The sequence below is a fragment of the Callorhinchus milii genome, unplaced genomic scaffold (genome assembly GCF_018977255.1).
Source record: "Callorhinchus milii isolate IMCB2004 unplaced genomic scaffold, IMCB_Cmil_1.0 Scaffold2, whole genome shotgun sequence".
NCBI lineage: Eukaryota > Metazoa > Chordata > Chondrichthyes > Chimaeriformes > Callorhinchidae > Callorhinchus > Callorhinchus milii.
In genome coordinates this window covers 115,316,863-115,330,870 of record NW_024704743.1, presented here as the reverse complement: position 1 = coordinate 115,330,870, position 14,008 = coordinate 115,316,863, and the positions used below count along the sequence as shown (strand labels likewise).

The following is a 14,008-nucleotide window of genomic DNA, read 5'->3' as shown; positions in this document are numbered from 1 at the left end:
TTCATAATCAATTCATTATTATAAATTATTGATAAACCTGCTTGGATTTGTCACATCTCAAAGCGCTTCACAGGATATACTGTAAAGTAATAATAGTTTGTTTGCAAGACAGAACAGAATAGTTGTATTTAAATAACTGCTGGGTTAACCAGGATTCACATTAAAAATGATAAAGCACTGGTACTTGATATTTTAGTGAAACCTTTAGCATAGAATATCTAAAGTTGAAGTTGCAAATTTACTTGAACTTGAAATCAATAGATGCTGCCTCAGAAATCTACCAGGAATTTTTGAGGCAAAGTAACTAATTAATATATGAACTTTTCAGTGGCTAGAATTTAGCCCTCGCTATAAGTTCCACTTGGGAAGACTTTTGAAAGATTTAAAGTTATTAAATAGTCAAATTAGCCAACTGAATTGTAAACTGAAGCAGGTGGTGATAAAATTGAAAAAAGCTCCAGGGGAATGGAAGGCTCAGAACTACAGTATGCTTTGTTTCCCTGCTATTCACACACTTCATAAAATTATGTGGAAGATTATAAATTTACTGATACCACCTTATAAAGAGCAGGAAGAGGTCAGCAACATCTCCTTGGGACTGAGCTGGCCCAAAGGTGATATGTTTGGCAATGGAATATTGGAATCAGGTCAATCCTCGATAAGATGTTTCCTTATCCGGGTAGGTCTGCAGTATTCACTGATGATAGACCAACCAGTCTGACTCACACTTGGGAGGCACAGACCAGTTTCTAAAGCTAAACATTCTTCCTATTCAGCTCCTGTTAAACCTGAAAGCCAAAGCCCTAATATGTCAAGTGGTACTAGCTGGACGAGCAGCAGGAAGCTTGCTGACTATTTACCAAAAATAATAATAATAATCCTTACAACAAAAACAGAAGTCACTAGGAACACTCAGCAGGTCAGGCAGCATCTATGGAGAAAGGAAAGTTAGTCAATGTTTTGGGTCCACGACCCTAATAATCCTTGCATTTAATATAGCGCCTCATCACGTCTTCGTTACATCTTAAAGCACTTCAAACAATATGCTGTAAAAAGTTTATATTTTGTGGGTGAAACGCAGCAGTCAATTGCATGCAGCAGTGTCCCACAAACAGTCATGGATTGAGTGACCAACTTATTTTTTTTTTTTTTTGGCACACACTAAGCAATTTTGGCTAGTTACACTTCCGCAATATCCCAACACATACTCTGGGGTCCCCAAACTTGGGCTTGCGTCAACATGGATACAATACTTTCTGGAACTCAAATGGAGAAATAGCATTTCTGTGCTATTGGGACAGGGAAAGAAGGACAGCCAGTGAAGATGTACGAGGATGTATGGGTCACCTTTGTGGCTCTGGGATTGATAATTAATGCTTCATGCATTACATCACAGCCTCACCTTTGGTCCATGCCTTTATCACCTCACGGCTAGACTATGGGAACTCTCTCCTCGCCGGCCTTCCAAGCACCTCCCTCAACAAGCTGCAGGTCATTCAGGCTTCGGGACCACATCACTCCCACCCTCGCTCGCCTCCACTGGCTCCCCATCCCCCAGAGGATCGATTTCAAGATCATCCTCACCCTCACCTACAAGGCCATTCACGGCCTTGCTCCCTCCTACCTCTCCGACCTACTACCCCCCTACCTACCTGCCTGTACCCTCCGTTCCTCTGGCTCCGGTCTGCTCCACATCCCCCGCCCCAACCGCCCTACCATCGGTGGCCGGGCCTTCAGCCTCTCAGCCCCTAGACTCTGGAACTCTATCCCCCAGTGCCTTTGCCTTGCCTCCTCCCTTTCCTCCTTCAAGGCCGGTCTCAAGACCTTTCTCTTTGACCGAGCCTTCAACTCACCTCTCGACTCTCTACTCCCTCCCACTCCCTCCCTTCCCTCCCCGACCATTTCCCCCCGGCTCAGGTCCTGACCCAACTGTACAGCGCCTTGGGACGTCCTCCCGACATGAAAGGTGCTCTATAAATGGAATCTTGTTGTTGTTACTATAGCAAGCACGCCAAGTGCCTTTTTTTTTAAACAGATAAAGGGAAAATTGTTCCTATAATAAGACTTATGCTAGTTTCTGATCAAGATAGCCAAGCACAATTCCTGGAAGTTATTCTCCAAGTGCTATTTGTCTAAAATTAATAAAAATGTAATAAACACAAAATAAACTTGCATTTGGCCAACATGCAAAGATGCCTTGTTGCAATCCCCCACACCCTTTGTTTTGCATCATTAACACCTCTTTAATCCATCATCCCTTGTCCTCTACCCCGTTTTTTCCTTTGTCTTTCTTGCCCTGCCTCCCCCCTCTCTATTAGCTCTTAAAATCCTCTCCCTCCCAACATGCCCCAGTTCTGACGAAGGGTCGTGGACCTGAAACGTTGACTCACTTTCCTTTCTCCATAGATGCTGCCTGACCTGCTGAGTGTTCCCAGCGACTTCTGTTTTTGTTTCAGATTTCCAGCATCTGCAGTATTTTGCGTTTTGGTTTACATAGATTGTATTGCATGAAAACAAGCCATTCAACCCAACTGGTAATTATTGATGTTTATACTCCATACGAGTCTCCCAATCCTTAATCCTTCCCATATGCTTCTATTCCCTTCTCCCTCAGATTTCCCATTTTGTCAATTTTCCTTTCCAAAAAGGGTTCTTGTACAGGGAAATGAGATCCCTGCTGAATCTAGACACTTTCAAAAGAGATTGTTGGACAGCAAGAGGGTAATGAAAATCAGATTTATCTTGATGTGTAAAACAGCATTTCTAGCCGAACCATTTTATTTCTGATGAAGGGTTTTACCAGCAAAGGTTAAGGGTCCCATCTAAGCCAAAGTTCAGAAATTGATAGCAATTTGTTTTTATTTCAGATTTCTAGCATATGCAGATTTTCTCATCTTCACTTATATTTACTAGGGGCAGAAAAATAGTTTTCCAGCATTGTTCAACTTTTCTATTGTTGAAAAGCAATAGGTCAGGGAAGCATTGTATTTCCGTAAACAAGACGTCAGTGTACTCACACTGAACAATGCTAGGAACTTGAACCTCTACTTTTCCCAGGACGAGACTTGTGACTAGGCAAGTGGACATATTCAGTACCCTAGCCTCTGCTGAGAATCAGTGCATGTCGATGTACACCCAAACACTACATTAAGTACTGATGTCTGGTTTTACTTCGGTATATGACCTTTGGAAACAAAAGTAATAATCCTTGCATTTGATATAGTGCCTTTGGTGAAGGGGGCAATGTCTCAAAGTGCTTCATAGAATTTGCTGTAATGTGTAATAACTATTTTGTATATGAATCATAGAATTGTACAGCACAGAAGGAGGCCATTTGGCCTATTGTGTCTGTGCTGGCTCTTTGAAAAGTGCTATCCAAATCAATCCCACTCCCTCGCTCTCTCCCCATAGCCCTGCAAACTTGTCCTCCCAAATAATTATCTAATACTACAGCCCAAACAACCAGGACATGAATTATGCAATTTTACTTGGACAACTGTTGGCAAGAAGAAACTCCTTTCTATTCCTAAACAGTGGCATGGGTTCTTTAATGTCCATCTAATCAGGCAGACAGGACCTCAATTTAACATATCATTTGAAAGGTAGCACCACAGCATTGATTGTCAATTTTTTCACATCTAATGTCCTGACAGAGTATGGATCTTCTGACTCAGACGAGAATGCTACCAACTGTACTAGGCTGGTTTGGGTTTCGACATTTATTAATTTCCACCACCACTGCATCATCATTAAAACCTCTCTTCACACCTGCATCAATAGTTTTAAATATCCAATTGTTTAACCCAACATTCACTCAAACTTGCAGAGTGAACAGAGCTCAGTCTAGGCTAATTCTAGAATGCAGTTTTGAGGGAGCGTTGTTTGGAAGTGTTGTGGTTCAGATGAGAATTTAAACCAAAGTCCTGCATATTCAGGTGGATGACACTATTCAAAAAGAGGTGGCGTTTCTCCCTGCCAACAATTTTCCAGTTACATTGGTCATTGACAGGTCCTGGCTGTGTGCAAATTGCTTCTGAGATTACTTGCAAATACACAGGCATTATACTGTATTCAACTTCTTATACTTAACTGTGGAGTGCTTTGATAAATTGACATCATAAAGGTCTATATAAAATGCAAGAAGTTCTCTGGGAACAAATATTTATTATAGAATCCTGAATTAATAGATGTTGTATAGCAAGATTCGGACGTAGACTCCAGCATTTACTTACCCCAAAAATCTAAACTTGTTTTTGGTCAGCCATGTGTCTGAAGCATCAGGAAACCCATCACCACGCTTAAGATCCCAGGGTGGAATTTAAGGAACAAAATTACCAATTAAAACAGGGCTCGATAGAAGTTATAAGTTTAGGATAGAAAGCATAAGGTTGGAGATTTGTCATTACTTTAACTGCTATTCCAGATCATCACATCACATGATGAATATGGAGATATGCAGGCTTTAAAGGTTTTATCTTACTAGCCTTGGTAAATTGTAGGAAACATTATCTGTATATACTGTAACCATATTCCCATGACATTGGATGGAGTGTTCCATCTCTAGCTCACTGATATCTTTTGGGAGAGGTTTATGGTTTTGATGTGCAGAGTCACAGAATAGCATCCACAGCACAAGCATGTATGGTCCCATTATAAAAATGCATCATCGCCAGCTGTGGTATGCATTGTGTTTTAGGCACACCACATAACTCCCTTTTACTAGAACCCGTGAAGAATACTACAGAAAAGCAGCAATTAGAAGTTCAGCTGTTTAACATTAGCGGTTAAAGAAAATGTGCCTTTCGGCTCAGCAGTCCCAGTTGATACATTACTCATTTGTTTTTCAAAAATCTTTTGATGCCATGATTTTAGAATTAGCTTCACTTTTAACAAATCAAACAAAAAAAATTCTGTGTGTGTACACAGATTTGCTCTTTGAAAACTGAAAATATTAACATGCAGAATTTCCTCAAAAAGACCAATTATTTTCAGATACAAAATTGAAAGCTAGTCCCTTTCTTCAAGTTAGTTTGTTTTAAAAATGAGTAAAATGAACTCCAACTCAGACAAAGGATTTTTTTAAAAATAAAGTTAATACTTCTAACCCAGCTGCTCAGCTTCTATCCAGATCTGCTTGGAGTGATTATGTCTTGCAGAAGTTTATTTTTAAAAAAAAGCAGTTTTAAGATCCATTTTATAAAAAGCTACATTTAGGCTTCCCTGATTACCTTGAGGGTAAACTTGCTGTGGTCAAATAGCCTGCCAAAAGTCAAGGGTCACATGAACAACAGTCATTTGAGGATCCCTGACTCACCAGCGCCTTGGGACATCCTCCTGACATGAAAGGCGCTATACAAATGTAATTTGTTGTTGTTGAGGGAGGTACCACAGAACTATTGTAACCGGTAGAACCATGCAACAAAAAACCTGAAAACACTTAAGAAAAAATTGCAGTGAAAAAAAACTGCATTTAATTAATGTATTGTGGTTAGAATGATGCTCAGATGTAATATTACCATCAGGGGAAGTAACACAATGCAATTCCTTTAAACATTTTCTTTCTAGTATTACAAACAACCTACTTAAGGATGAAAAGGAGGGCAAAACTAAATTAAGGCTTGTTCAGCTCTAATTGGGTAAGGTCCAGCCACTCTGAACTCTTTCTGAAATCAGATTATTTAGTTTTTGTCCCTCAATCCATTACAAGTTATGGGGGTATCCTTTGGGGTCCGGAGGGAACAACATGAAGAGTTGGCAATCTGGCCCAATAAGCCATGGCTGAGATCTACTGCATTAAGGATGGAATAGCTGGCGGGAGGTTTGGATGGCCTTAACGATCCAATCAGTTGGAGGTGGAATTACACAGCTCCGTCTTGCTAGTGGCAAGGCAGCTGGTGTGGACGGTATTAACACTGAGTTCCTAAGATGCTCTGGGGGATGGGGAGAAACGTAAAACAGTGAGGATCTCACAGATCCAAGCCAAGAACCTCCAATTCCACTTGGTCCTGGTTAACTCTTGCACGCATTCAATTAGTGTTCCAGAGTGTAATTGTGGTTTCTATCCACAAGAAGGTGACCCTAGTGAGGCTGAGAACTACAGAGGGATACTTCCCTCTAGGGAGTATCCCTCTAGGAAGTGTGTGTACATTCCATTCCAATAAATCTCTCTGGAATTTCCATGTATAGGTGGGATTCATGGAACTCTGTGGCTCCAGTGGCTCCCTAAATACCAGTGGATCATCTTTAAGATCCTGATCATTGCCTTCAAATGCCCCCATTGACTTGCCCTACAGACCTCTGCAATTTCCAGGGAACCGACTTCTCCAGCTATTCACAGGAGCAGGCCATTCAGCACTTCAAGCCTGTTCCACCATTTTATTAGATCATGACTGATCTGTACCTCAGCTTTTGCTCCATATCCGTTGATATCCTTACCTACTCCCTCCACTCCACCAACTCAGACCTGCTTTTTGATTGCCCCTCCTACAGAAACCCTACAGAGCTTTCAACCACATTGCCTTCATTCTCTGGAGCTCTCCTCCAAAATCGCTAACCCACTGCTTAAGTTTAACAGATCAATTGTCACTAACATCACTTTGCAACCAATTTCAATGCAGTGACCAGACAACTCATTCATGCATACTACTGCAATGTACACGACTGTTAGTCCTCAACTTTTTGCGGAATCAGTAGATAACCCATCCCTCGATAAGGATATCTCACCAAACAAAAGATACTGACTTCATTAGCAGCAAAGTTCCTTGCAAATTTCACTACAATTAGTTTATTCAACATTGGTTAAGCTAAGATGTGAGAACTAGTATATTTCCAGCATTATATTTTCCATGTACAGAGTGTAAATCATGGATTAAGATCTATTGTATTATAAAACAAGTTAGATATTTGTTTAATAAATGAGGCAAAATCAAATGATGATTTCCATCATGTGCAAAAGTGAAAATGGAACCGGCATGTAAATATTGATTCAAGACTTCCTCTAAAGGTTGGAAGATCACCGATCTTTATTCAATAAAGAACGACTATATGTAAGGCATTGCAATTCCTAGAACTGCGCCTGTCACCTCCACTCAGAATGCACTAAATAAATTAAACTGGGGGTTTGGAGAGGAAATGGAGAGTATGAAGGAGAATGGGATTGGACTAGGTGGCTCATGAGATTGAATTTCATATTGAACTGAAAATACATTATCCATACAAAAGCTCTTAAGCGTTTTTCCTATTCTCCTGAAGACACTGACTCATACTAGGGTAATGCTAGAGTCACTGGCTACGAACAAATTGCTAACCCTAGTGATCATCCTTGATATGCTAGTCTAGCCAGCGAATGCTCAGCAGGCAATTGATTGGGGTGGGGGCAGGGGAAAAGAATGGAAAAAAAGCACTACATTAGAGCACAGTTCATTTTAGTCTTCATCTGATATTCACATAGCAGTAATCACTGAATAGCTATTGCCATACTGCTTGAAATTGATTGGAGCTTCCATCTTAAGATGCTCAGGTTCCATGAGAAAATTAATTAACCAGCTGTGCCAGAGAATTTTACAGTGTAATTTTGAAAGCAAATTTGCGTGTTGAAAAGACAAGGATACTAATTTAACTGTAGCTAATGTACATCCTTATGTTGACTATAACAATCAATAATGTCAATTTTGTGCTTAGCAAATTAGCACTTAACATCAAGGCCATAACAACTGGTAAATTGTCTGAGTCAGCACTCAGGAAATCTACCCTGCATGAGAGGTGTGATATAAATGCAAGTTGTTGTTGTTTTTATTGTTGTATAAGTAGAACAAATCAGAAACAGGCTGAACATTTAGAAAATGTCTTCAAATGGCAACTTGAAAATATCTGAAAAAATTTAGGTGCAACATCCACTCTTAATCTACAGAACAGAGTTGAATTAATCAATAAACAAACTAAACCATGTCTTAGAGCTCTGAGGGGATAGTGCCAGAAGCAGACTGGCTATTCAGGAAATTTCCCAAATGCCCTTGCGAATGGATTACAGACGCCCCACTGAAAATGGCTCCTGATGTACCAAAAGCCACTGCCAGCACCAGTCGTGTCATCAACAGATCCCCGAGCAATTAACTGTGTAACCGCACATCAGCTTTATAGGCGCGATTGCGCAAGTGCAAATAGTGGCTACTTTCCTCCTTGCACAGCCGCACTCTGCATCTTGGCTCAGAGTATGGGTGGGATAGCTGGGGAGCCTAGAAACAGGAAAGTTGTCGCCACCAAGACGATAGCGAGTTCTCTATCACCTGCCCGGCCAGCCTCCCTCACTCCAAACCCAGGAGGCTGAAGGCGGTTGCCGCAATGCTAGGGTTAGGATGACACCAGTATGGGAGGGCAGGGCTGAACCTTTGTGCTTCATACTTTTTGGTGGTGCCCCCACTTCCCCCCCACAAATTAGCTTTTTCTACAAAGGACCCCTAAACTGATATATTTTAGAGTCTCCACATCCCTTAATCTGGCCTGACCACAGAATACTATAAAGTTATATTGTATATTGAAGAGTCAATAAGATGATAAAACTTAAAGGAAGGCAAGTTTTAAGTAATTCTAGTTTACAGATTCAAATGACAGATTTTTTTAAATAACCTAGGTAGAGGAAATGGGAGCACTAATCAACCAATTCAGCAGCATTTCTAACTAATTGAAAATACTTATGAATACTGTACATGGGTTTGGCCATGCAAATCCTACCCATAGACAATGCAGAAATCGAGGAGTCATAGGGTAGTTTAGCATCAAAAATATCTCAAAGTAGGCTTTCTCTTTTCTATCTCCTTGGTGCAGACAACAATCCAATGGTTTAGGGAATGAAAGAATGGTAGGTCTCCTTCAGATAACAAATTTGGTGATTTTCAGCTATATATAATTTATTATTATATTGTTCAGGCAAAGATTTTAGGGTGGAATGCTGAAGAGAAAATACTACATCTAGAACGTTCTGCCTGTTTTTAAAGGAGGTAATACATAATGCAATCACACAAAAATCCAAAACAAATCAAAGATCACCTGAGCCTTTGAATTGCAGAAACTGGTTCAGAAAGACTATAGACTCACCTATTTGCAACAATACTGGCGTCACTAAGGCGGTTTCCATTGCATAACAGAACTCCCTGCCAAACATCACAGCACCATGCATCACCCACAGCTTGATGGGAATGCGGTCGATGGATCCCTCACTAACATTTTCATCATTCACTTTGTCTTCATTCCTTTTCAAATGTGTAATGGAGAGTTCTTTTGCTTGCATAGATTCTGAGTCGTTTTGTGGTGCCATGGTCGTTACCATAAAAATATATAAATATAACAGAATGCTTCAACTTTAGGTTAAATTAAGATGTTTCTCCTGTTCACTACTTCAGATATGAAATCAGTATTTTTCTTGCAGATCTTCCTTAAATTTATTGTAAAAAGGATCATGCACCAGAAGGAAACAGATATTGATGGAAAGGTTTTGAAAATTATGGCTTGTTTATTGTCTATTACTATTGAAAATCCATATTAATTGCCATTCAGTTAATACTAGTTTCATTATCTTTATGGAAGAGGTGTTGAGATTTTGCTTGTAGTAGAGAGCTGGGACGGCGACACAAGGAGGGGCTCCACTGTTACTCCCCATCGAGTGGCTGATTGTTCTGAAATATAAAACAAAAGGAAGTGAATGTTTTCTGTTTGCCCAAGCATTCAGGTGATCCAGCTACTATAGCAACAATAACAAAATTATATTTGTATAGCGCCTTTCACGTAGAGAGGACGTCCCAAGGCCCTGGACAATCAATGCTTCAGACTAGAAAGAAAACTTCGAACTCTACATCATTTGGATGATTTATACCATTATAAAGAGACCCGCTCTTGGACCTGGAACTGCATCATCCTGGGTTATCAAAACCGTAGGATATGCATAAAGTGCAAACTGGAATAAGGGAGTAGATGGGAGAAGAATGTGATAATGGAAGTCCCTTCACCTTGCCCCCACCCTTGCCTGCTTTAAGGTCCATCACAAGACCTTCTCTTCAATCGTGACTTCAGTCATCCTCCCACTCACTGCTTTGGGAAATTAGATTTAGTTTTATTTTAGGAAATAACATAATGAGATATAGTACATAGGTAGTTTGGGACATATGTGCATTCGACCACCACAAAGGTGGAACACGAACTAGATGGACCTTTGTCTTTATTCTTCTAGCGTTTCTAATGTTTTAAATATTAGACCCATTTCAAATTAAATTACTTTGACCGTGGTTTCAAGTCTGACCAACCTAAACCACATTTTTTTTGTTTCCATACCACTACTAAAGTTAAGAACAGGTACCATCCATTATTCAAGACTAATTTTAATTTGTTTATCATGCTCAATTTAAGTCACTGCCAGGGTTCCGACAAAAAAAATTAGGCAACATTGTTGTCAGAAAGATTATAGATTAGTTGGTGCATGGCCTTTGGATCACTCACAAAGCTACATTGTTTTCAATTTCTAATATGCAAGTTGCAATTATTGTATTTTACTGTCTTGTAATGCTTACACTGTGTGGTTCCTTGCATTGTGATACATCAATCATACTGTTCTTCCTATAGTAATGTAACCCGCACAAATGAAGATGCATATATTTTCACAGGTGGAAACACATGGAGTGAAACCAAATCAATAACTTGCAGCACAATACCAAATTAGGGTCAAGGGCTAAATAAATACTTATTGCAGGAGGCCCAGTCTCCAGTTAAGAATATGGGTAAAGATGTAGCATACAGTTCAAAGATAAATGTGCAGTAAAAATATGGAATTGAAACAATAACTTACAATTGTAAATAAAGCCTTTCATGCAAAAGAACATTTCAAAGTATTCAACAAACGTAGTGGATAGAGACCATTCGGCCCATCGAGTCTGTGCCGGCCCTTTGACAGAGCAAGTCACTTTCACTAACCCCAATCACCAGCTTTCTCCCCATAACCCTGCAAACCCGTCTTCCCCAGATACCTATCCAGTTCTTTCTTAAAAGCTGTTATCGAATCGGACTTCACTGCCCTTTCAGGCAGATCATTCCAAATTCGAACAACTCGCTGAGTGAAAAAAATTTCTTCTAACCTCCCCTCTGCTTCTTTTGGTAGATATCCTAAGACTGTGACCACGGGTCACAGATACACCTACCAGCGGAAACAGCTTTTCCTTATCCAGCCTGTCGAAACCTTTCATGATCTTGAAGACCTCTAACAGGTCCCCGCATAACCTTCTCTGCTCTAATGGGAAAAGTCCTAACTTCTCCAGCCTGTCCTCATAGCTAAGGTTCCCCATTCCTGGTATCATTCTCGTGAATCTCCTCTGCACCCTTTCCAGTGCCTTCCTGAAGTAAGGTGCCCAGAACTGGACGCAGTACTCCAGCTGAGGCCTAACCAGTGTTTTGTATAGATTAACCATAACCTCCCTACTCTTATACTCTATGCCCCTACTAATAAAGCTCAGTACACCAAATGCCTTTTTTACTGCCTTATCTACCTGCCCCGCTGCCTTTAATGATTCGCTTACTTGAACACCCGGATCTCTCTGTATGTTCACCCCTTTAAGATTGAGCTACCAAGTCTATATTGCCTCCTAACATTTTTCCTACCTAAGTGTATCACCTCACACTTATCCACATTGAAATCCATCTGCCACATGTTAGCCCATTCCACCATTCTGTGTATGTCTGCTTGCAGTTGGTTACAGTCCTCCTCACTATTTACTACCCTACCTAACTTTGTATCATCTGCAAACTTGGAAATAGTGCTCTCTATGCCCAAGTCCAGATCATTAATATATATTAGAAAGAGCAGTGGTCCCAATACCGATCCCTTCCATTTCGAGAAAGCACATAGTAGCTCCACGAATATTCGCGCTAGTCTAGGTAAATCTATGTTCAATCAATCCATTTCTAGGTTTTTCTTGATTTAAGGCATAAATATTCAATCAAGAAATTTTATTTTGTTGGCCGACCAAAATGGTCACCTCCCCCGACTCAGGAGCAAGCTCTGCCAACATTTTCTTTGCTTCCCATAAATTGAACAGTTTACAACTGATCTCACCTGAGAAGGTGATGGTTAGATGTCTCAATGGTTACAGAAATGCAACTATGACAGGCTAAAATAGGAAGGATGACTTACTTGCGCAATTTGGTTCAATTGATTTCCCCCTACTTCCTAGTGACTAGTCCCAGTACAGCACAATGAGATTCAAAGCAAGGATACTTGCCCTCCACTGAGAAAATTGTGCATAGTGGGGACCTGAAGGGGAGAAGGAAAATAAAGTTTTAGATAGATTTCAAACACCCAAGAATGAATTGGTATTTGTACGAAAAATCAATTAACATACCATCCTTTAACACAGTATTCTATTTATTCCAAAGGCCATTCCCCTCAGTTTAAAATACTTTCTGCAATTGATGACTTTGCTGATTGCAAGGCACAAATATTTTTGGATGACAAATTTTATATAAATAGTTATGTAGTCAAACCAAAAAGGCCAGTTCATCCAGTTTCTAATGCAGTTTCGCCCACAAATATGCAGTCAATCACAGTATATTATGTGAATCACTTTGAGACGGCTAAAAGGCGTGAAAAGTACTATGTCAAATGCAAGGATTATATACACACACAGCTATGGCTTCTAGATGTTCAAGCACAAGACCAATTTTCCCAGTAAACACTTAAGTGTAAATAATCTAAGTAATATTCATATGAAGGAGGGTCTCATTTACAGGCCACAGCAGACTTGCTGCTTCACGTCTTCTACACGCAATGATGTCAATACTGGTGTCCAGCTGTTTTCACCCAACACTCATGCAACAGTTCAATTAAATTACATGGCCTAAACAACAACAACACTACATTTGTATAGAGCCTTTCACATCGGGAGGACGTCCCAAGGCGCTGAAGGTAGCACAACTGAAGCAGAATTGCATTCTGATGAATGCACATCGCTCAACCAGGACCACTTCTAATCTTGATAAAAAGGAACCAATCTCTAGAGTGAGCTAATTATAGGTTGCTATGGATGCATAAAGCTGAGAGGCATCAGCATCTGTGGACCATGTATCCCACTGAAAAACCATGGTAAGCATTAACCATGTTCAGTGCCTTGGAGGTTGCAAGTTATTAGCAACTGAATGCAATTGACAAAGTAGAACATACATTACAGAGAAAAAAGCATGCATTTTAAATCTGGCTTTCCTATCCATTAGTTCATTTTACATACTGGGAAAATTTTCCAGCATTGCAATAAATCAAATAACCTCTTTGAAAGATGCATGCACAAGAGCACAAGACCAATAACAGCAAGATTAAGCAACTGATGTCAAGAAAGCCTGGTGCGTAATATTGCATTTATTTATGTCTTCATGTGCAATTTGAAGATTGGTAAAGAGGGTGCCAAGTGGATAGATTGAGGCAGGGAGTTCCAGAGGATATCAAGATGGCTGACATCAAAAGCTACTCTGCATAGGTCTCTCCACCATGCTGAAGGTGAATATTATGACAAACCCAAAACCTGTAATAACCGAAAGAGTTATCTGGAGTTTAGATTTACAACTACATTGTTTTTAATCCAGAATTCTGTGGCTACCCTGGTGACCAGATGACTTTGGTGACCCTCACCTCCAACTTGTACAATTATACACTATAAATAATGTTTGTACTGGAAGTTTAAAGCAATACACTTTTTTATGAAGTTGTGTTGCTCTGCAAAATCACTCAAGAGGAATTCCTGGCACCAACTATGTAGGTGATCTGCTTGGCAGTGATCTAATACCATCTAGTGATCTGCTTGCCAGTCATCTAATACCCAATCATCCTCCTGGGGACAAGTTGAATTAGCACTGGCAGTATGCCTAGGAAAGATAAGGCAACTCTCTTCAGTGGATGTTGCTTGTCATGAGCATTCCTACTATACAATAATAACTTGCATCTGATAGCACCTTTCACTTGGGAGGGTGTCTCAAAGTG

The 14,008-nt window shown here is 40.2% G+C and overlaps 1 protein-coding gene across 6 annotated transcripts in view; it reads right to left on the bottom strand.

Moving 5' to 3' along the window:
- LOC103174318 (solute carrier family 45 member 4) overlaps positions 1-14,008 on the bottom strand; it is a 45,674-nt gene that overhangs the window by 23,146 nt on the left and 8,520 nt on the right. For 4 of the 6 annotated variants that reach the window (XM_007886754.2, XM_007886762.2, XM_007886766.2 and 1 more), the window contains exons 2-3: positions 12,173-12,292; positions 9,094-9,671 (exon numbers count right to left, since the gene is read on the bottom strand). In XM_007886754.2, coding sequence (XP_007884945.1) covers positions 9,094-9,325 — 232 coding nt within the window. In that variant the 5' untranslated portion in view covers positions 9,326-9,671; positions 12,173-12,292. The remainder of the gene's footprint in view (positions 1-9,093; positions 9,672-12,172; positions 12,293-14,008) is intronic. The other 2 variants (XM_007886793.2, XM_007886786.2) reach the window with 1 other exon arrangement.